At 44.3% G+C, this 22,799-nt stretch overlaps 1 protein-coding gene across 3 annotated transcripts in view; it reads right to left on the bottom strand.

Moving 5' to 3' along the window:
• DIP2B (disco interacting protein 2 homolog B) overlaps positions 1 to 22,799 on the bottom strand; it is a 43,935-nt gene that overhangs the window by 5,479 nt on the left and 15,657 nt on the right. The window contains exons 3-30 of one of the 3 annotated variants that reach the window (XM_026042778.1): positions 18,798 to 18,944; positions 18,377 to 18,502; positions 16,455 to 16,667; positions 14,251 to 14,394; positions 13,813 to 13,932; positions 12,952 to 13,149; positions 12,618 to 12,709; positions 11,978 to 12,088; positions 10,367 to 10,490; positions 9,731 to 9,840; positions 9,211 to 9,313; positions 9,052 to 9,116; positions 8,604 to 8,697; positions 7,960 to 8,079; positions 7,591 to 7,705; positions 7,104 to 7,243; positions 6,879 to 7,015; positions 6,587 to 6,667; positions 5,777 to 5,904; positions 5,175 to 5,289; positions 3,980 to 4,181; positions 3,252 to 3,361; positions 3,035 to 3,115; positions 2,772 to 2,895; positions 1,730 to 1,851; positions 1,305 to 1,416; positions 783 to 892; positions 399 to 529 (exon numbers count right to left, since the gene is read on the bottom strand). In XM_026042778.1, the coding sequence (XP_025898563.1) occupies positions 399 to 529; positions 783 to 892; positions 1,305 to 1,416; positions 1,730 to 1,851; positions 2,772 to 2,895; positions 3,035 to 3,115; positions 3,252 to 3,361; positions 3,980 to 4,181; positions 5,175 to 5,289; positions 5,777 to 5,904; positions 6,587 to 6,667; positions 6,879 to 7,015; positions 7,104 to 7,243; positions 7,591 to 7,705; positions 7,960 to 8,079; positions 8,604 to 8,697; positions 9,052 to 9,116; positions 9,211 to 9,313; positions 9,731 to 9,840; positions 10,367 to 10,490; positions 11,978 to 12,088; positions 12,618 to 12,709; positions 12,952 to 13,149; positions 13,813 to 13,932; positions 14,251 to 14,394; positions 16,455 to 16,667; positions 18,377 to 18,502; positions 18,798 to 18,944 (3,475 nt within the window). The remainder of the gene's footprint in view (positions 1 to 398; positions 530 to 782; positions 893 to 1,304; positions 1,417 to 1,729; positions 1,852 to 2,771; positions 2,896 to 3,034; positions 3,116 to 3,251; positions 3,362 to 3,979; positions 4,182 to 5,174; positions 5,290 to 5,776; positions 5,905 to 6,586; positions 6,668 to 6,878; positions 7,016 to 7,103; positions 7,244 to 7,590; positions 7,706 to 7,959; positions 8,080 to 8,603; positions 8,698 to 9,051; positions 9,117 to 9,210; positions 9,314 to 9,730; positions 9,841 to 10,366; positions 10,491 to 11,977; positions 12,089 to 12,617; positions 12,710 to 12,951; positions 13,150 to 13,812; positions 13,933 to 14,250; positions 14,395 to 16,454; positions 16,668 to 18,376; positions 18,503 to 18,797; positions 18,945 to 22,799) is intronic. The other 2 variants (XM_026042779.1, XM_026042780.1) reach the window with 2 other exon arrangements.

Genomic DNA, 22,799 nt, shown 5'->3' with positions numbered 1-22,799 from the left:
CAGTAACTGTTAATTTATTGTACCATAATAATAATCTGCATACACACGCAGCCAGACAGGAGGAAGAGCACTGGCTKAGCCATACAGTTTAAAGAAAGGAAACTTCCCTACTGTAACATATAATTTAAGAAGAAAGACAAGAGAAACATTCCGGAGCCAGTAGTATTTGGCAGCACAAATATGCATGACCAAGACAGGATTACATTTTGCTAATCTACAGGAAAAAGGAACATCTTATTGTCAGCTTAAAGGCAAATCCTTCACTTAATGGTAAATTAGTCATTTAGTTTCAACATATGTGTCTGCAATGAAATCAGATAAGGAAGCAGATTAATATTTCCTATTTAAACCCCAAACCTAATCATTATTACTTTTTTCTTCCGTGTAGCAAGTCCTACCTGCAAAGGCACCAGAGCACAAACCCAAGTCCACAGTAGGGGTCAAGGCAAATTGCAATCTGCCGAGAGGAGTAGAGCTCACACTGGAGCTTGATGGCCCTGCAGAGGCCACTCACTGCAGCGTGGGACATCTGCAGCAGGAGAGACAGAAACACTGGTGATAGCTCTGCTCCATACACTAAGTTTTTCCCTCTTATCCTGTGCGACAGAATTAGTTCTTAGTGAGACTGCATGTAGCTAATCCGTAGCTTTACTGGAAGAAAAACCTGCTTTTTGCTCAAAAGCCAAGAGGAAGCTTTGGTGGTGGTAGAGGCAAGAGAGGGATTGAAACACAAGGCAAAGATAAGGCATCACCCCCCATCCTCTCATGTCATTTTCCTGTACCTTGACTCCTGTGAGCATGCCTGTTGTGGAAACACTGAAATCTAGATATGCGAGCATTTCGGGCGTAGGCGGTTTGTAGACTTGAGACAGTCGCTTCCTGGGCAAGTCATCTGTGCAAGAAAGGAGCAAATGTGGTTAGTTAAGAGCTAATGAACTGGTGCTTGAAAGGAGAACAACACATTCAAAAAGCATGAGAGAGACCATAGAGCTTGCTCGTAACTTTCCAGAAGAGAGACCAGCACATGAGAAGGCCTTTCCAAAGTTCTCCTGCAGAGAATTATTTTTCCTAAGAAAAACAGAGAAAAGACTTCCTCTTGTGTGTGTAAACTGAGCAACAAATGCAAAAGAGTTGGGAATAAGGGAAGGCCTGGCTTGAATTTTGGATGTTTTTTCTAAATATGAAAGCATTTTTTTAAAGATGCTTCAGTTAGCATCTGAAACGGGGGACATCGTTCTCTCCCTTTGGAAATGGACGGGAATCCCAATGCAGCACTAGAAACAATTTAAGTCCATGAACTGCACCTGTGTCAATGATGGTTGGCCAAGTTTTCACGTCTACAGCAGCAGCTGCCTCTCTGGATTTCAGTAGTCTCATTAAGGTCTGTGTTGTGAGAATACATGCAGCTTTGCTGACCTAAAAAGATAAAACCCTTCCTCAAAAAACAAGAAAGAAAAAGACGAAAGAGCCCAGAGCATGTCCCAGAGGCACTGCACTTGCATGCTCTGCTATCCACAAAGTATTTTACCACCTGTAGCCAACTTCTCCCAGTTAATTAATTAATTTCTTTGGCTTTTCCAACACCCCAGCTCTCTACTCTTTCTGCACTAAAATTCCAAGTGCATAATACAAATAACGATGTATATATTTTATATATKGCTTTCTCTCCCCGGTGCCGAGGGGCAGGCAGCTTTGAGCGCCCCGCTCTCGGCTGCACCCCGTTACTCACTTCCACGATCATTCGCACTGTGGGCAGAGTAGCAGTGAGGCTCTGAGCATGAGGTGGTCTCACGGTCACGGGAATGCAGCCAGCGTACAGACAGCCATAGAACGCGCTGATTAGCTCAATGCCTGCAAGGACACGACAGGCCGTGGTGTAGGACACTGGCGGATGGACACCCTGGGGACACCAGCCTGTCCCCCACGTACTCCAGGCATCAGTTACAGCTCTCAGTAGGAGAAGGGACACAGAGCAGGCGCTCCCACGGCACAGATGTGCAACACAAGCAGCCCAAACACCAAAGGCAGCTCAACAAGGCAGCTACGAAAGCCTGAGACGGGACTGGGAAAGCAGCTGACCACAAAGAGAACCATCTCCCAAGGAAAGAATATCCAAAAGTGAGTCAGGACAAGACAGGACTGTCTAGCAGCGGGAGCAGCAACACCCCAGAGCGCTGGCGTACACACACAGCGGGCGGTAAGAGCTGTGGCCTGTCGTGCACAGCCGGCGCTGCACACCACGCTGTTCCCGACCTACTGCTGCACAACAGGCAGCTGCCAGTCTCAGAAGAGCCTGTTGCCTGCACAGCTAAAGGGGGTGACACAGTCTCGACTGCAAGTCACCCTGCCACTTCCTACAGCAACTATGTGCTTTCCCCGGCTGAAAAACTGCCAGCTGGCGGTGTGAGCCCGGCCAAACAGGGCTTGGGAAGAGCCCAGGAGCCAGGCGGCCCTGGTGGAGTGACTAACGCACTTCTGCAGCAGAACCAGCGTGGCCACAAGCCTCTAAGAACCCTGCAGTGAACACACATATCAGAGGATCAGTGATAAGCACTAAAGTTTTTAAGGGTTTTGTTCTAAATATAAGGATAATGCTAAATCTCTAGAGCTCAGGATACCTACCCAGAAGTTATAAATGAGCTCTTCCAAAAACTCTACAGCCAAAGAGTAAGTCTAATACGGCGACTGCAATGCATCCCCCTTGGAGACAGCACTTGATGAGTGAGCCCTGCAGCCCCTCAGGCATCCCTGTTCCAGTGAAGCTGGCTTACCAGGAGGATAGAGAAGCACCACGTTGTCTCCTGCATTGAGATGTCCTTTCTCATACAGAATTGATGCAATTCGCTCAGCTTTTTTGTGCAGTTGAAGGCAGGTGGCTGTACATACAGTGGTTCCCTTGAAAGGAAACAAAAACTTTCTAAACAAAGCCAGGCATAACATGTGTGATGGTGAAATGGCTGCTGCTAAAAAAAAAAAGGCTGAAATTTGCACTGATATGCTGTGGACCTTCCCCGAAACTCAACACTGATTATACCTTGGCATTTAATAACAGGAAGAGTGGGTGGTCAGGAGTTGCTTGAGCTCTCCACTGTAACACCTCTGTCAGGAACTGGTGCTGAAATAAAGAGGCAATAACCAAATATCAGCACTTTGGCTTCAGAAGTGATACCCAAGTCTTTCACATTGYAGCCTCACATTCGGCTCTATGGTAAGTTCTTCTTGCATCCTCTACCTCTAACAAATACTGTTACCTTTTTGACTAAATCATTGTCTTCTATTTGACCAAGATCTCTTCCAGAAGCTTGAGCAATTCGCTTCCCAGCAACCAGGTTCCCCACCATCACAGAGGCAGGGCCAACACCTGATGATAAAGAAGAGCCACATGGGATCAGAACAAAGAAACATCTGGGAACAGATTCTTTGAAAATTATCTGCTAGCTACTACTCTACAGATTCACAGAATATTTAAGGTTGGAAGGGACCTCTACAGATCATCTAGTCCAACCTTCCTGCTCAAGCAGGCACACCTAGAGCATGTGGCACAGGGTGGCATCCAGGCGGGTTTTGAAGACCTCCAGAGTAGGAGACTCCACAACCTCCCTGGGCAGCCTGTTCCACTGCTCTGTCACCCTCACAGTAAAGAAGTTGCTCCTCACCTGGAGACGGAACTTCTTGTGYTTCAGCTTGTGGCCATTACCCCTCGTCCTATCGCTGGCCACCAGTGAGAACAGCCTGTCCCCTTCCTCCCTGCATTCTCCCTTCCTGAACTTATACATATTAACCATATCCCCTCTGAGCCTTCTCTTCTCCAGAGAAAACAGGCCCAGCTCACTCAGCCTCTCAATAGCCTCTCTATATAATGTTATAACAGAGGCCTCCAACCAGCAGAACACTCAGCAGAAGTTGGGCACTGCAGTTTTGCAGGCCTGAGGCAGTGAACTTTAGTTTACYAACTGTAACCAAAAGCAGCTCGGGTTACCTGGTTGTTTCTGCCTGGGTTTTGGCAAGTTGGTCACACATGTGTGCGGGCACATGAGGATGTTGCACGGATGCAGAGAGCCCTCCAGAAAGTGCTGTTTAGTTTGAGAGATATGGATCCCTCCCAGTGGAGTTTTTGGCAGTGTGTTGGCTGGCACAAGAGCAAGGCAATAGACACCCACTTGGTGAATGCTGTCAATTGCCTAGAGAAAGGAAAGACGGTCATTTGACTGCTTGGTACCACTGGAGAGGTTTAGATGTTTACTCGCTGTGTTACCTATTCCAAGACAAATCCCTACGTATCTGCAAGGTGCTAGAGGAGCAAGATAGTTGCCATCATGCCATTTCACCTGTGCAGCACTAGGGATCCCTGTGATAAGAGTTAAGTGCTTGCTAGCATCCTTTCCTTTAGACATCCATAGCCTTCCATATACAAGAAACTCATTTTTAAATTGTTCATGACTAAAATCTCAGAATATAGACAGTTGCTTGATGAATCATCCAGTTTTGATTTTAGGATTTTATCCATCTGTCTCCTCTGAACCAGCACCCTCTGTTCCTTTTTTTGTCCTCCTTGGCATTGAGGCATCTAATGCATTATTCAGATCACCAAGTACTTCCCTGACTTCTCTCCCTGGTGTGCCTACTTTACAACCTGAACATTATTCCCAAGAGTTGCATACATGCATGAAGCTCTCAAAGCAAGCATTCATATTCATTCTGGTTTCTTAGGGCTGCACTCCTTCAGCTGTTTTAACTGTTCTCTGTTCAGCAGCTCCCTGCTGCAATTGCATCTCCAGAGATAAGGGCAGCTTTAAAGCCTGACGTTGAGCACCAGCACGATTCAAGACTAAAAGCAGAATTCCTAAGAGCGAACACTGGGTCTACTTTATAGTGTTGACAGGCAATTATGTTTCTCCCTGCACAGTCACCTTGCTGGCATAATGCTGACCACTTCATCAGAGCCTACATCCTTCTGCGCTGTGGCCGTTTTCTGAGGATCTTCACACATAAAAGAACAGCTTGTGCACAGTAGATGTACCAGCTTGTGACCTTGTAAAACTATCTCGCTGCCAAGAGGGATCAGGAGCCTATGCTCTTTCCATCTGGGGCATGCTGCATCCCAATGGCCTCTGATCTGCCCACACATTGGAAAAAATGCACTAAGCACCTTGCCCACCTGTGCAGCTTCTCACCTGCAGCACTCGGCTCATCCACTGAAAACTGTCCTCTTCTGATGCATCTGGCCTCTGCTCCGCAACCACCACAATCCTCTCATCGTAGAACACAGATACGGAGAACACAGCAATCCTGAGGAAAAGGAGAGAGTCGTGTTGGCAGAAGTGCCAATTTTATTCCTTCAGGATAACAAGCTAAAGGAAACAGATCAAAGGCAAAACTCCTAAAATGCATGGAGCAAAGATAAATTCTTTAATTYATTTGGAAATTAATACCTCTTCCTTGCTGCGGAACAGCAGCCAGTGGCTAGCTACTATGGAGCCTTAAAAGTTCTACAGAGACCGAATTCAATTTTCCATAAGTCTGGTTTATCTTGTAAAGGGATTCCTTCCCCTAAAGTACACAGTCTTGACAAAAAGTCAGACAGGATATTGAGTAAACTGATCTGTGTCAGGAAGAATCAGGCCAGCTACSTGCCTGAACCTAAAACATACTCATTTGAGACTGATCAACCCAAACAAGTCAACTACTGATAAGAAAACAGTATCACGCTATAGATCACATTTCATTTTACGAGGTGCAGGGATTCATGGGAGAGGGCGAGGTTTATTTTGCTCACCTTCCTCTGTAAACTGTTTTTATTGATTCTACTGCCAATCCCGTTGCTACGATGTCATCTGCATTGTGCCTGCGTCCACTGACTGTCAGCAATCCATCCATTTTTCCAACCACAAAGACCAAACTGCCCTGAAAAATAAGATGATGTGACAAAGTTATACAAAGCGGATTTTGAAATGTCTTTGATGGCATATTTTTAAACTCTTACTTGCCTATAATTTCAATTGCTAGATCAACGGAACTTGTATAAAACATATTTTCTTCCTCTTCGAATTACATCATATATGACTAATTGAGGTGAATCATTCTAGCAACTCACTGAGCCAAGATACTTCAGCATGYGTAGCAGAGCTGCAGTACTAAAGCCTTTTAAATTTCATTTTAAAGGAACTAGCAATCCAAAAAAAAATGCAACAAGTAGCATGGTAAAGCACTGTAATGGTAACATGCTGCAAAAGGAAGGGTTCTACTGGCTTAAGCAAACCCATTACCTCTCAACTGCTAGTGCAAGTTGCTTTTCACAGAATCCCAGGATGGTTGAGGTTGGAAGGGACCYCTGAAGGTCATCTAGTCCAACCCCCTGCTCAAGAAGGGACACCCGGTCGCGTTCAGGCAGGTTTGGAAGATCTCCAGAGAAGGAGCCTCCACAACCTCTCTGGGCAGCCTGTTCTATGGCACTGGCACGCTCACAGTCAAGTATTCCTCACGTAAAGATGGAACTGCCTGTGTTCATCTTTTCTCTTAAATATCCAAGGCTCTTAGTATTCACACAGGCAAACAGCAAGGCACGCTCAAAAAGCACATTACGTACAGGTCCAACGAAGCCCAGCAAGCCTGACCGCACGAAAGGCACGTCGCCCACTGGAGAGCCAGATGAGTTCACAGGGATAACCTGCAACAGAAGGGACGACTGTCAGGGGTGGAGTGGATTTACCCAAGGACAGAAATTTTGTGCTGGTAATCACACTACACACAACCAGCGTGGAAAATGGGTGTGTGTTTAGGAAAAAAAAAAAAAAAAAAACACACACACACACAGAAGATCATACAGCATCATTGATTCTACATAGGAGAAAAAGAAAGATGCGGTCTGTCCGACCTACCTCAAACGTATTCTTTGTCACCCCAGCCAGTCCATAATACATCATTCCTCCTGCTCTGGAGCTAACACAGATTTCCCCAATCTCATCTGTTTTACAGAGCTGAGGGGGTCCATCAGGTTTCACTATACACATCATTCCTAGGACAAATTACACATTGTTAGGAATACTCCTAGGATTTGGTTTGTAAAAGGGCTAACACTTTTAACCACCCCTGCACATTCTCACCTCCTGGCATCACATGGCCAACATCTTGGACAGTGAGAGCGGAGTTTTTATCTTCGGTGTTGACACGGATGACACCGAAACTCAGCCCGTTCATGGACAGGATGGCTCTTCCAGGTAAAGGTGCCCCAGGGACCCCAGGCCTTTGAAGGAGACAAAAATGAATCATGGTATCCTTAGACTCCGATGACGGCATCACAGCAACAGAAAAATGCACATTGCACTATCTCCTCTTTTTATAACAAATTTAAAGCATGAGATACAGTAAAGATTCCTTTCCAGAAGACTCACCACATATCTTACAGGAACAAAAGCACTCCTATCTTAGGAGAAATGTTCAATAACCCAGCCACCTGATCACCCAAGCACAAACAAATGTCAGTGCAGCTTATTACATGCTCAAGTCAACTAGGACCGATAGATGYGTGAACAAACCATGGCCAGGATCGCTTAACCTTGCGAACAGACTGCAATGCTACACACGCATTACCTCCGTATTGCAATAGTCATTGCTTCTGGAGATGTGGCACAAGGACAAATTGCCTCTGGTTTAAGCCCATGGCTCTGAAATAAACTCAGGAAGGCATCACATGAGGAAACAGACCCTGGAAAGGCAGAAAATAGGTAACTATGACTTTACATGAGCTGATTTAAAAACTGTCTGTAAAATAACCTAGGAATAAATGCAATAAAGTCTAGGAAACCTCTTGCTCTGGTGCTGAAGTACCACAACCCTTTACTCTGTGTTACTATACAGCTGCCCATAGTCTTCCTGGAAGTAGCTGCAAAAGCAGCAGTATTTGCATCGATGGCAACAAGCAGCTGAGCCCCCTCAGGACCACAGGCCGCGGGTACTCACAGGGATTTGCACCATCAGTCACAATCAGCATCCGCAGAGAACTCAAACTGACATCTCTTTGGTCTCGATGGGCCATCATGGCCCAGTGCAAGTCTCGACACTTCACCAAAGCAACTTTTGCTGCAAATGAAGGCAACAGTTCCAGTTAGCAGCAAGAAAAGCTTTCCGTTTCTACATGCACATGGAGGCAATATCCAACTGTGCAAAAGGAGAAAACCCTCATTAAGGCAAGCAACCCCAAACTCATGGAGCTTGTAGCAACGACCAGCCCCAACATACAGTAGCATCTGCTGGGGGATGCAGCCCAGCCCCTGAGCCAAGGCACACCACTATCACCATCTCAATATCCTGGCTACAGGCTTGAGATCAAATGGACCTTTTTTGAGCTGTTATTTTCCTGTTGTCATAAAAGGCACTGGCTCCAAACACACAGGTTCTGAAGTCACCAAGAAGCTCTGTGTGTTTTGTCATCATTCACTGAGCATTGGGACTTGTGTATTTTTAGAGATAAAAATCACCATTTTGGCCCAAATACTTTGTTACTGAAGAGCAATAAGGCAGGCTCTAAGGCATTTGATATTTTGATGCCCCTCATTCATTTATCATAAGAAGTTAAGCTTTAAGTTGCAGAAGAAAGAAGTTACCTTTGTGGGCATGAACTCTCTGCACCCATGAGAGTGGGCAGGTTTTCATCACAGAATAGGGCACACTGATAGTATGSAGTTTGTTCATTACATTCTGAAAAGGAGGAATAAGATTTTTAACAAAATGAACACAAAATCTATTATAAAGCAGAAATAGGAGTCCTCCCCCTCTCCTCATCAAGCCCTCTTTCCCATGTGAATTCACATACACATACTTGGGATGCTTCTATGCTTCCTGCAAAACAGATAATATTTCAAAGCATCATTTGAATTTACAGTAAAGCTTAGTAATTGAGCAGGAAATGCTACTACTTCTGCCAGATCTGCAATTCTCCAAAGAGAGGGGTACAAATGACTTAATAGGTAATGGTCCAAAATCATGTCCTTAAACTTTGCAATTACAAAGAGTTATGAAATGCTTCAGCAAGTCTTCATAGGCTCAACTCACCGTTAGAATACCATGCCACAGCCCTGCATCCTTCTTAAAATCCAAAACATTCACTATCGTTTCACCTAGAAGAAAGTTGTTGCATTGATTAAAGTGTGCCTGGACACCTCTGATTGTTATTTATGCTACATTCTGCTGCTTTTCTGTGGCATTACCTACCTTCAGAATAGTTGCAGGCCTGCGACAAGGCTTGACAGTGAGAGAGCATGGCAATTCGAGACACCGTCACGCCCATCACGCTGCCCTCTTTGCTGGTCTTGTACTACACAAGAAAAATAAATGTCAATGCAACTCTGGGTCTCTCACATGAAAGAAATTAAAGCACAGGATCCACACTRCAGTCAGGTTTTGTTCCACTTAAGTTGATGAGTGTACAAGCACTTGCTTGTAGCAAGGTATCAGCAAGGTTCACTATAGAAAAGATTTTTCAAGTAACAAATCTATTCAGATTAACTCTGAAGAGATATGAGACAGAGATACCAATTTAATGTATTTGTGCTTGTTTTATTATTACTGTAAGGCCACAAAGATGCACAAAGCTAAAACTTCACAGGAGGGTGTTGCAGCCACTAGAAATTGGGAGGTTTAAGGTGTGGAGGTGAAAGTATTATTGCTGTGATGATTAGAACATTAAATTCAGCTCACAGAAGCTACTTCGTATTGCCCATTCAGTACTCACCTCAATGTATGCTGGCTCAGTTCCTGCAGCTGAGATGTTGGGCTGCCAGTCCTTAGGAGATTTGGAGAGATATTTTGAATCTGTCACAACCCATTTGAGCCTGGGCCAACCTAGAGCCAAAATTCAAGTGGAGTTTATTTAGTGAGGAATTGATATTCTGCAGAAGTACAAAGAGGCAATCATTCGTCCAAGTTCAGTTATGCAAGCACAACACTAAACCAAGGCAAGCTACTAGCCAGAAGGCTYAGCTTATTTCTCATCAGGGAGTTCAGTGGGCAACGTGGCACTTCCTCTCCTCAGGAAAGATCCCTGCAGGATTTCTAAATATAGCTTGTTGTACCGTCAATAAAACCAGTTCTGAACCTGCCAAGCGCCACTGAAAGAATCCGAGGATAACTCCAATTTGTAAGATGGATTTTTTGTACCTTCCAAAGCCCCAACGTAGTTCTGCCAGAGAAATGCATATGGTATAGAACAATCCATAAAACACACAATTGTAAGCGATGCTACCAGAACACTTGCTCATTTCCCCAGAAAACGGCCCCCAAAATGTACTGAGACTTATAACAATCACTTTCAGACAGTTCAGCTACAGTAGAAGTACAATCAAAAGTGAATATATATAGCTGATCTAACCTTTAAACTGTACAATTTCTCCGTTTTGGGTTTTCGGAAGCCCTTTCAGACAAACTTCCGTGGTGAGGGCCAAAGCAATACCACAGCTGCCCAGAAGAAAACCGATCTGCTGACCGCCAGCATCCTAAGGGAAGGGGAGGAAAAAAACTGATTTCTGTTGCACAACAGCAGCCAACTTTCCCCTTACCAAATTCTAAGGTTTGGTAATGGTCTGGTAACTGGATGGTAATATTATGGATCACAGCAGGGAAAACAAACACAAAAGCACTGCAGTCCTGCCACAAACACTTCCCGTTGCCCTTTTCCTCCCACTCCCAGGGCCTCACGTGGCTTTGAAAGTCGAACGGCAAGCACTGTCTGGCAGGAATGAACGCAACAATTCCTAAGCTGACATGGTATCACATTTTGGAAGATGCCATGGCCAACACAGAGGTTTGCTGGGTGAAAATGGAGACATACCATGAGACAATAAAACTCCGTAAGGAAATTTGTATGTCATTATTGAAAAGAGAAAGATCATTAATTTTCTGCATGCCATGTCTGCTCTTTTCAACTCATTTTGAAGTTCAAAAATGAAAAGATTATGTAACTGGGGACAAATTGCAGAGAAATCCGGTGATTCTTAAAGGGAACCCTTCATATCCCAGACAAGTATTACACTGGCAGGACTAAATGGAACTAGACATGAAAGTCACAGAAAGAAAGTCTCCCTTAGATGCATGCCCAGCATTCAAGCCCTAATATATGCCATTTATTCATTAATGAAAGCACAGATGCTTTAGAGAGAAATCAGGAGGCACAGAACAGGAAAATGTGTAATTACACTGAAATAAGGCCCCCATTTCCTCAGAAACTAATTTTTATTGCACAATGATAAAAACACTGAAATGAGATGGCTTACCAAGAAACCTGATTGAACAAATACTGGGAGAAGCTTTAAATTTTTTATTTGGTTGCTACAGCAGTTGTCACATTGAGGATAAATGAGGGAAAAAAACAAAAATGCTGTGGCTCCCATAATATTACCAGGCTAGCTTACCATTTCATTACCACCTCTCTTGCCGTGTTTGCCATTCTGCTGTTATTTTGTTTCCTCTTATGAAATTTTATAGTTTTAGGCAACTCTTGAAATGGCAATAACACAGCAAAATGATAAATATTATGGTAAGGGTAAAGAAAAATCTTATTTGAGCAGCGAATTTACAAGAGGTGCTTCCTGGAAGGTTTCAGAAATGCTTAGTACCTTCAGTCTCCAGGAAAGTCAAAAGACCAACTGATCCTTAGCATTGCTGGAAATGAGATCCCCTTCACACGGATCAGAGGGCAGAGCCATAGCGTTATAAACCCTCTTATAAACTACTGGCAACAAGAGACAAGCCTGTAATGCTTAGGCGAATCAGTCATTTCCAGCTGCTCAGCATGGCTATCTGGTCTCTGTGTTTTTCCATTTTTGAGCTCCTGCTGCAGGGTCACATAGGTCTTGCACATCGTGTTGATACAGAATCATTGAGGCAGCAGCCAGATGCTGTGAAACACTATCAGAGGTGGATGGTCTGACTTGGGTTTCATCCCGCATCAGCCTATCACTCCTCTACGTTCCATCAACGTTACCTTTCTGGTAAGAGGTACCTCTATAGGCACTGGTATGACTTCTGCTAGCAGACAGCCGTAAAACGCCACCATGAACATGACTGGGTCATTGTTGGGATAAACAAGGGCTACCTGCAAGACACAAAAAAAAAGGTTTTGTTACGTGAAATGCAAGGCAAAATTGCAAAGTTCAGACCTGCAATGACTATAAGTCAGCTACCTTCACATGATTTCATATTCCACCCCAGCATTTCTTCCACGGGCCATCTTGAAGCACTCCTCCTCACACCCATCTGGCATACACACACGTTCCTCATGTGCAAATACTGTCAGCATTCCCTTTGCACACACATACGCACGTGCACACACGGAGGCATCACCACCCAGCCCCAGAGATTTAAAGCCCTGCATTTCTCTCAGAGCTGCCATGCTCTTCCTTAGATTTATCTCAAAGTCCAAAATCAAGAAGCTGCTTACAGAGGAACCAGCAGACTGAAAAATCAAAGATATCTTTCCCAAGTAACCTGTCTCTGAGATAAGAGTCTCACTATTAAAAGAAGCAGATTTTAGTGTCTGTGGTAAGCTAGAGCGCCCTGCCTCCCCCACCACCACTTCAATGTTTTTATAGCTTCTGAGGGACRACCAGCTCAAAACTCATTACCCTATCTCCAGGTTTTAACACGGGTTCGTTTTTGGTCCCCAGTTTATTAAGCAGTGTGTAGGCCAGCTTGAGACTTCTGCTCCACAATTTGCCTAGAACACAAAGAGGAGAGACTTGTACAAATGTAAATCAACCCAGCATACAAGAGAATATATTCCAATTCCCGACCGCTTTATCCATGTACTGTCAGCTCCTGTGTTTCAGTTACCCTGCTGCATCGACAAACCTCTCAATCCAGGAGTTCATTGGCAACCACACTAGGAAAAGCCCTGTACGACAGTGATGTTCCACCCTCTCCTACCCTTTCAGAAGGGTTTAACAACACTCAGCTCACCGTATGTGAGGGTATAAACTGGTTTTCCTGTAACATCCAGTGCTGTGAGACAGGGGCACTTGGCCTGCGTGGTTCCCCAGCGCTGCAGTGCTGCTTCCAAGGCAGGAGGCCAGTTACAAACGACGCCCAGCGGCTCTCCTTTCACAGGGGTCATCTGCCGGCCCTCCGGCTTGGGCTGATTGGGGTCAGGCTGTGGAACTGAACAACATTTCATAATGTTCCCGGTTCAGCTTAGCTCATTTACTCCCAGACAGTTAAGCTGAAAAGACATCCTGAAGAGAAAAGCAATGCTCTTCCAAATAGCCTGTGTGGTTAACAAGCTCTGTTGCATTTTGTTCTCTATGGAAGCCTGCRGAAAACAAACCCTCGCCGTCAATGCAGTCTGCTCCTAATGTGCTACTCACTGCTATACAAATTATCAATTATCAAAATTGATATAAAAATATCAAAATTATCAAGGAGGGTAACACAGAATTARAGAAAAGACAAAAGCTTCTTACTAAGTAAGGTTGTAGTGTAGTAACTACCAGCAAGAACAATTCCATTGGGATTTTTATTCAAATAGCCTAAGAATATTTTTAAAGCTCTATTTAAATATTTTTGTTAATAAGTTTTAGTTATTGTAAGATGTTTAGTGTCGAAGAGGCCACACAAAGCTCTGCACTACAGTGAATTACTTGAAATGCTATTTTTGTACCAGTGATTCCTGGCCAGAGACTCCTCATGAATGCTATCAGTAGCTGCAAACAGGGAACCAAACTGAGTCAAACTTCAGAAACAATGGCATAATTAAATATAGCACTGTGCAAGTCTGTGTGCTTACAATAAATGATGAATAAAAATATTATTCGGTGCTATTACCTTCCACAATTTCTTCAAAATCATCCACAAAAAATTCTTTCAGGGGTGGCCTTTTAGGTCTTTTCAAGGTGTTAAGCAACTGTTGAATTTTCGTGGAGACTCTACTACTCACAGGAACACCTGGAGGGAAAGATTTTAGCTAATAAAAGTACTCATCATCTCTACTGACATTTGTGTCTTGCCTCCTCTGCTGAAGGATACTCTTGGGGTGCCCACTCATTCAACTAAGGGTTTCCATCACTAAAGGTTGTGCCATTGCAGGCTGACATTAGTAGGTATTACAYGAGTTCTGTATTAACCCAGTTGTCAGAAAAAGCTAGCAACATGAAGTCCTTTTTAAAACACTCCCTCCATTCCAAAGCCCAATCTCCATCTGTCTTTGTCACGTCCTTCCTCAGACACCCTTCCCATTTCTGGGAACACTGAAAGCTTCCATACCATCAGCAGTATCCATGAGACTAGACCGATTAGATCCCTTGTGCATGCCTTTCACGATCCCTGAAGGAGGAAGGTCAATTGCTGCTGGGCGGGCTGAGGAAGAGGAGGTAGTTGCTGTGACATCTGGGGGAACTGAGAAATTTTCTAGAAAAAGGAGAAAATTGAGGTGGTCATTAACACATACCTTCCATTATCACACAGCACAAGTGAAGCRTCTGCAACCAACAATCTTAACAATTGAATGGGTCGGATTTTTATGGGGGCTCTTGTCAATGCTACATAAACCACAGCCTAAACATTAAGCAGCTCAAGGAGGCGTACATCCAGTTTGGAAAACAGAAAATGGAGACAATGGAGACGCAGGTGAGTGGCTTTGTCCAAGTCAGGAAAGGAATTAGCAAACTACTGACAAAATTCCTATTCTTGGTCTGTAGCCTTCAAATAAAGCAAAATCTCTTGGCATTCAGCACTCTATCTAACCTATAAAATGAGACTATTCTTAAACCTGTCAGCTCTGACAGCCCCAACTTGCAAAACATTGCTCCATAAGAAGTTCTGTTTTCCAGAAGAGTCCATAATGCTTCAAAACTGTATAGAGCTCTGCGTACTTCAGCAATGCTCTCATTAGCCTCAACTGAAATAAGCAATTTTTGCTTGCATGGGATTTCCTCACACACGACAGGAGGTTCAAACATCTGTCAAGGCAGCAGTGCTCTATTCCAGAGGAGCAGAGGCAGCAACTGCTGCTTCTGAAGAAAAAAGCCCAGGAACTTTGAAAGCACATGTTGGCTGGCCCAGAGCAAGCCTCGAAGAAAGTCAGATACCAAATAAAGGTTTCTCTGGTTTATTCTTTCTTTCTAGAAGGAAAAATTCCATTTCCGCAGACCTTTTGGGGATAGTGCAACAAGGAAATATTTCTCACGTATAGAACTTCTAAGCTCACTAAGTATGACAGATTTTCTAGACATTTACAGACTTTTACTGCTTCCTCCAAAGAGAGGAATAAAATTGCATGTTAGGAATTTCCATTCATATAAATTAGTTGTTGTCCTAAGATAAATATGTGCATGACAAATATAATTGTGATAAAAATTTAACACTTCTACTTTGCATAAAATACTAATTGTATTAGTTACTCTGTAGCTGAACAGCTAGATAACCTTAATTCATTAAAAAAGGTACTGTGGCTTTCTGCATTCATGGATTAAGAGCCTCTGTGCTTCAAAGGTACAGTAGTTATATTGACTATATTTTATGGACAATTTCCCAAGTTTTCCATTTCAGAAAACAACTTGCATCTCAGCAAAGAAACAAACAAAACAAAAAAGTGAAGCAATTAAAAAACCCCAGTGCTTCTATGTACTGCTTGCCCCAAACCGGTTAAGCAAAAGCAGAGAGCACACAAATACAGACATTTCCTAAGATGCAGTAATATCCTTAATAGCAGGTAAAAAAGACAAACATACACAAAGCAAAACAAACTTGGCCATTTCATACAGAAGCATCAGCAGCAAGGAGCACCTCAGAGCCTCAAAAAACTGAGCCTGGGGTATCCAGATCTGTAGGTTTTTGCTCCCTCTTCTTCATACCTGGATGCCCTCATTATTTCCCAGACTAGTCATGAAATATCTGTGTTAAATCTTTATTCTCTGCTACGCTTACTTCCTAAATGACATGCTCATACACCTGGCTGGGGTTTTGTTTTGGTTTTAGTAACACTAAGACAATAAATCCTCGGGCTTATAGCAAAAGGATGATGTTAGAACTTGCTTCCCCCCCGTGAATAGGCCAGGACACCCCTGTGATAAATATCAGGACATGGATGCCAAATGCTACCTGCATATGGTACCTTTGTGCTCAGAGCAGCTTCAAAGAGCCGCAGACACCAGCAATGCTGCGYACAGAAAGAATTCTGCCATCTGACTCTCATCACTAAGGAAGCTTTTCTCCTCTGCAAGTTCCTGCGCCCCATGGCCCCTCTTTCAACCGTCTCAATATTCTTAAGTTCTTAAGGGAAGAAATATAAATAGATAAAGAAGCTCCCCACAGCAGTGGTGGTGGTGGTGTAATTCCAATGAACCCAAGTAGTTCCACCAACGCTAACTAAACTCTCATTCCAAATTTCCCTTCCACAATGGACACCTTCAGCTTTATTAACACAGTCTGAACTTGAAGTAGGTTTTCTGTTCATACCCAGCTCCTACCTATTCGAGTATTGGCAAATACATCAGCTAGTGACCCACTGGTCCCTTTGCCTTCTCCATGGGATAGTGTAGAAGATGCTGATGAAGATGTGGATGACCCCTGAATAGATCGGTTGATCCAAGACTCAGCATTCTGTAAGCTCTGATGCAATGCAGCAGAAAGAGCAGCTTGGCGCCTTAGCGACCCCTCATCCTCGGATGCGGAAGACGTGTCTGTGTGGAAGCAGAAAAGAAAATCTAGCTCCTTATGGAAAGGCACATTGCTCTGAACATGCTCTCTTTGCAATTCACATATCAAYGGCAAAGGCTTGTAATACGAAAATCTTTCTTCACAGACTCTTGTCAAACATGGTTATGCAGGCCAAAACAGAAGTAACAGAAGTTAAAGCAGCAAACATCTCCAGAACGATGAATACATTTACTCCTGTTTTTCCCCTCTGTTTAAAGCATACAAAAGATTCAACACATTAGATAAATATCCTGTCTTAATTTACTGCTTTTTCACTTGTTACTGTTTCATTCATATTCTATAAAAAAMCAGACACTATATTGCCTAACATCGATAATTCTGAAATGGAAAGTGAGGGGTCAGTATCATTCTCAAAATCAAAAATTTGCAGAAACAAAGCGGGACACAGGCACTGGGAAAGAAATGTGTCAAGGCCACATGTAGAAAATGCTTTTGTGTGCTATTCTAAATGGGTCCCTTTCAACTGCAGCAAACAGAACAGAACAGAACAAAACAACAAAAAACCCCACACAAGGAACTGCATCTTGCATTTGCACAAGAACAGATATCTCCTCTGTCCTAAAGCTATGAACTAATTATTTCTTTATCAYGAAGAAAGCACTGATTACGTGATATCTTAAGTTGTACAGCACTACATATAAACATTCGGTTACACTTGGCCCTAAAATTTAACTATTCCTACTTAAGAGTGGCTGCCTAGTCTTCAATAGTGTCCCTTAAATTATAAATCAAGTATTAAATTATGTTCTGCCTACTTATCAAAACAAACTACAGTCATTATTTGGAAGAAGGGACCGATTCCAGTTATACTGGAAGTTTTGGTGCTACCCTTTATTTGCGTAGCACGCACAGCTCTGAACACGCTGCAGTCCTGGACAAGTCAGTACAAAGCCAAGTCCCAAGCAGACACTGGGAATGGGCACGAGACTCCAAGAGGAAGGAAAACATCAGAGGAAGAATGAACAGAAAAGGAGGCAAAGAAGATTCACAGGTGAGGTGGCCTAACAGAGAGGTTTCATACACAGATATGATGAATTCACGATAACTTCATCAATCCAAATGACTACAGTGCTCCCATACAACAGGAGTCAACAAAAAAGTGACTGCTGAAAATAATAATCATCTGTAACCTGTGAAAATTTTATTATTTAACAYGTTCCATAGACAGCTACTTGGCCGCTGAGGCAAAACAACTACTGCATGAGAGGTGCTGGAAACAAGAAGTCTTAAAAAAAAACATGGACTCCCACAGGACCCAATCCATGGTCCTCGCCCCAAAACACAACTCCTGCAAATCCCTGAGCCCTGAAGAAGCGACACCTTTTCCTGTACGTCGAGGACTAGGTCTTACCAGAAAGAAAACATGAATTGTGCAACTGTGGTAGGTGTGAGGGAAGCAAAAGAAGAAGTCTTAGTCCAGAAGGCCCGCTTGGTTCGTGCCAATTAACGCTTTAAGAGCTCCCGAAGGAGGATTCACGTGCAGAGCCGCAACRGCAGCACCATGAAAACACGCAGCTGCTCAGACGCAGCGAGGGAGCTCCAGGAGTTCCAGACTACTGACCAACGTGCAGAAAATGCAGAATATTTCACCACCTGCAGCCTCCTGATTTGGCAGCTGTTAGTAGTGCATGCCCTAGCACCCACAGAGACAGGCACACCGTAAGAACCTAACCTGGGGGAGTGCAGGCATCGGCTGGAGACTGCACAAACGTGGACCGCCGCTTCGTTGGCATGGGCAGAGCCATCTTCTGCTCCTTGTGCTTGGCCAGCGCTGCTTGAACTGCTTCTGTGTGGATATCTGCAAAATGGAAGTCAGTGTACCTCGCCTTGCAACAGAACAGGAAAATGTGGTGCATTTTAATATACGTACATAATGCAAGCGAGTGCACCGCCCCAGGTCCAAGGCTAGTCTATGAACTGAAATTCTGAACCAGTTAGGTGTGACTTGGAAAAAACCTCATGTTTAAAACTCTGAACAAATACAGATCCTAGGTAAATCCTGAAGGTTACTGAGTGCAGCTGTACATGCATACTGCTCAGGAATGAAACACTTTTCTCCCCAGCAAGCATGAAATCTCTTGCCCTGTCCTTACCAGATCGATACCGTTCATCTCTGGCTCCCCCTGAGCGAGCTCGGTGAAATTTGGATGAGGATGATGATGATGACGATGCTGAGGCTGGAGCTGCAGATGGGGCAGGCGTCTGAGTTCTGGTTTCCTTCTGCAATGCTGGATCAACCCCTGAAAAATAGACCACAACTCTTTGAGGGCAGAAAACAGTCCTTTTTTGAGCATGCATGTGCAAAGTGCTTTTTGAGATAATCCTCTCATTTATACCAGCCTCCTCCTGGACATCGCTGCCACAGAGCCAGGGCAGCAAAGGCACCTAAGGATTGCAATGAATCCTTATCCAAAGTTGAGTCTGAGCTGGGGGAAAGAGCAAAGCCATGATGTGGAAAGAGGGAGCAGAGAAGCTGGGCTCATTCAGGCAGCTTGACATTTTGGTGGGAATTACTGACAGTAAAACCAATAAGACACCAATAGCAAGAGCCTTTGCTGTTCTCAGAGCTCTTGTTCTTCAGGTTCTGGCCACTTCCAGCTTGTGTCAAGGCATCACCATCCTGGAAAGGTTTGCTTTTCCCAGGGACGCAGGCAGCTGAATAGATAATCTGATAAGAAATTATCATCTTGCATAATTCACCAAGGCACGTATCCTCACGGCTGCTCCTGGAATCGCGATTCTAGAAGTCTGTCTGTCTGTGCTTCAGTGGGAACCTTGTGAAAACTAAAAGCGAAGGCCACAACAACTGCAACTGCCTTCAGGCTGTCACCTGCAGTCATGCAAAAAGAAGGGCAATTGTCATCTGAAACTGCGTTTCTTAGGAATTCTCACGAACTACTAAAGGGTTAGAGGAATTAAGAGGAAACCACAAATCCCAGATTCCAATTCCAGTCATGCTACTTGCTTAGCGTGTGGTTTTAGGTAAACATACAGCAAGTGCCTGCAGCTCAGAGAACTTACAGTACCAGCAAATCACACCAAACTTGTTGCAGAAATCTTCAAACGTGCCCTGTAACTGCCAGCATGCTACAGAGCAGGACATCATAGCAAATCAGCTACATATCTCAAACCAAGAGCAGAGAAGCAACTGTTTCCTTTCCTTGCACTGCTACTGTGGAGGTGGAGGAGTGAGATATCACAATGCAGAGCTTTGTTTTCCATTATCAAAACACAGCCCCGTGCGTGCAGAAACCCCAGCAGCAGAATGGACACCCTGGGGAGGCAGAGGGGAGACTTGGGCAATTTCAGCATGGGAGCTGGTACTCGGGGAACCCGAACTGAGGGGCAAGATTTCAATTCCAAATCTCAGTTTATCACAACAGAAATGGGGTGTATTCCCTTCAGAGATGCTGCAGCAAATCTGATTGACAGCTAGAACAACTGCAAAGTTCAGCACCTGTATAACACTGTACACCGAGATTTGAGAGAAATGGCTTTGGATGCCGAACTGAACTCATCTAGCACACAACTAGAGTGAAGAGCTGCATTTTTTACCCTGGATGGGACTATATTTGTTTCTCATAAACTAGAGAGCTTGACTTTGACCCAAATCACAGCCTGAAAAGAAAGGCTCAATGCTTTGTGGACATTCAGCTCTTTATGACTTGGAGTACCCACTAGATGTCAGCAGCAGTTTTATCAATTTTAAATGAATTATTAAATTCATACTCTGTTCTTTCCTGTAGGTCCTGCTAAGGCACCTCACCGTTTCCGAGAGCATCACGAGGTAAACGTGACATTTCCTTCACAAGGGGACTGAACACACCTGCGTGTGGTGTGACACGCCGAATATTGTGCCGTGACGCAATATTAAACCAGAATATTGGCTTAAATATTCTGCTATGAAGTGCGTGTTGCGGTGCCCTTCCACAGATCAGGAAAAACATCCAAGGGCAGCAAGTCGGGAATGGTTATACAACCAAGCAACGAGCCCGCCAGGCCCGGCAGGTGCTGGGGCCTTTATTTAGCATTTCCCCTGGAATAAACCCACTGGAGTGGCTACGGTTTCTGCTGGCAGGAGCCGAAACTAAGTAGACAGGAAAAATAAATAACGTTACATTAGGATGCTATGCATTTTTAAAGGCCATTAGTTTTCAACAGAACTGACTGCTTTGTGAGCCCCACGGTTTGTTGAAGGGATTTTTTTTAATACAGAGACTTTTAGATTGAAAGAATCAGTAAAAGCATCGTGTATGATCAGCAAACAAGTGCTTACATTAACAGTAAGGACAAAGTGTTGCATTCAGCTGACAGAAAGGCAGCAGCAGGCCAACCTGTTTTGCTGCTGCTTCGCGTGCAGCGCGGAGCAGAGGTGTTAATGCTGGCCGGGCTGCTCCGYACAGCAACGGGGTCCCCTGCAGCCTGGGGGGCACATGCAGCGGGCAGGGCAGCGCTCTGCGCGGCGCCYGCGTACGGTTCAGGGGCGAGGAGGCCAAAAACTCACGGGGCAGCACGGGTTCACAAAGGCTTTCACAGGAGCTGGATGCAGCTCAGCTCTGCCCTACGTAAGATTAAGGGAAAATTCAAGTATTCCACTGATTTAGCCCTTGATAGGATTGCAGAGCTGGAAAAACTGAATGCCTAGAGTCAAGAGTTAAGGTTTATTTGCAAGTGTGATATCTCTTGGACGTAAAAAGGAGGAAAATAATTCCCCATCTGTGGTAGCTGCAAGTCAGATCTTGTAAATGAGTGAAATGCTCTAAACAGCCCTGTAAGCTGGAGCGCGTGTACATGATTTATGGGTTTAGACAAAGCTGTTCTATCACTGGTTACTGTTCCTCATTAGCTCCCCTTTGAAATAATAAAATACTAAAACAACAACAATAAAAAAAAAAGAAAATACAAAAGACACTGGATCCCATTCACCTTTTCAATAAAGTCCCCTAATGTTCTCTTTCCAAATGTGCTTGTCCCAAATATTTACTTTAAATCATCACGAGAATAGCTACATAAAAAGCTTTGACAGGCAGGGCTGGCTGAATGATTTCCTTTACGCATTAGCAGAGGAACCCAATGCATTATTGTAAATAGCAAGAAAATGTACCCTGCCAACAGCCTGTGCGCAAAGGCTGCTAATCCTGGCACAACGTATTCCCGTACCCGCAGCGTTTGGGCTAAAAAGCTCCAAATGCTCTTCCAGATTTACAGCAACATAATGAGGACGGCAGCTATTTCTTCGGCAGACTCTGCCTGCAACCTGTGGCAAAACCGGGTTCCAGGAGGCGGCCGGTTATGGGTCTGGTCCCAGCTGGGACAAGGTGGCACGGTTGGTCCCAGGGGGACGGGGCAGGGCAGGCGCCAGCCCGGGCGCATTTCCCGGCACGCGCAGCGTCTCCAAACCCTTCCCTCCAAACCCTTTTGTGCCGCAGCCAGCGCAGAGCAGAGGGACGGCGCCAGTATCGCGGCTCCGTCACCGCAGCCAGCTCCCTTCACAAAAAAGGGCTTGTTGCACCAGGAAAACATGTATCTTTAGGTAATTAACATCGTTGCCTTCCCTCCAAAATAATGAGGCAAGCTCCCAGAGGCAACGCGAACGGAGCGCAGCTCTAGCAATAAGAATCTCCCGAATTACAACCCTGGCTTGCTCTGACATGTCATCATACCTTCCTTTGTCTCACTTCACATCTACGAAATGGAGACAATCCATTAGCTGCCATTAGTATGGCATTTGAAGAAATAAAATGCACTAAATGCCAGGAGTAAATATTTTTTTTCCCCTGTTGGTTTTCTGCTCATTAAAAAGGTGACCTAATTCTTAATCCCTCATGCATGACTTCAACGGGATTTTTACAAGAGGAGATTCCCCAGTCCAGGCACAGCTGAATACAGGATATATAAAAAGCTGGGGAGCCGAGTCAGAATGACAGTCAAAATGGCATCTTAATTGGTGACCTGCCACTGGCCTCCAGCTTCCTTCCAAACTTCAGCTCATTCTGCAGCCTTGAAAAGCACCACAATTAAAGTTACAGGGCCACAGATGGTCTCGTCAAACATTTTTTCCTCCTAATTAAACAACATTTTCTGAAACAAACCAA

Source organism: Nothoprocta perdicaria, unplaced genomic scaffold (assembly GCF_003342845.1).
Source record: "Nothoprocta perdicaria isolate Ctin4 unplaced genomic scaffold, notPer1 scaffold_314, whole genome shotgun sequence".
NCBI lineage: Eukaryota > Metazoa > Chordata > Aves > Tinamiformes > Tinamidae > Nothoprocta > Nothoprocta perdicaria.
This window is presented reverse-complemented; position numbering and strand designations above follow the sequence as displayed.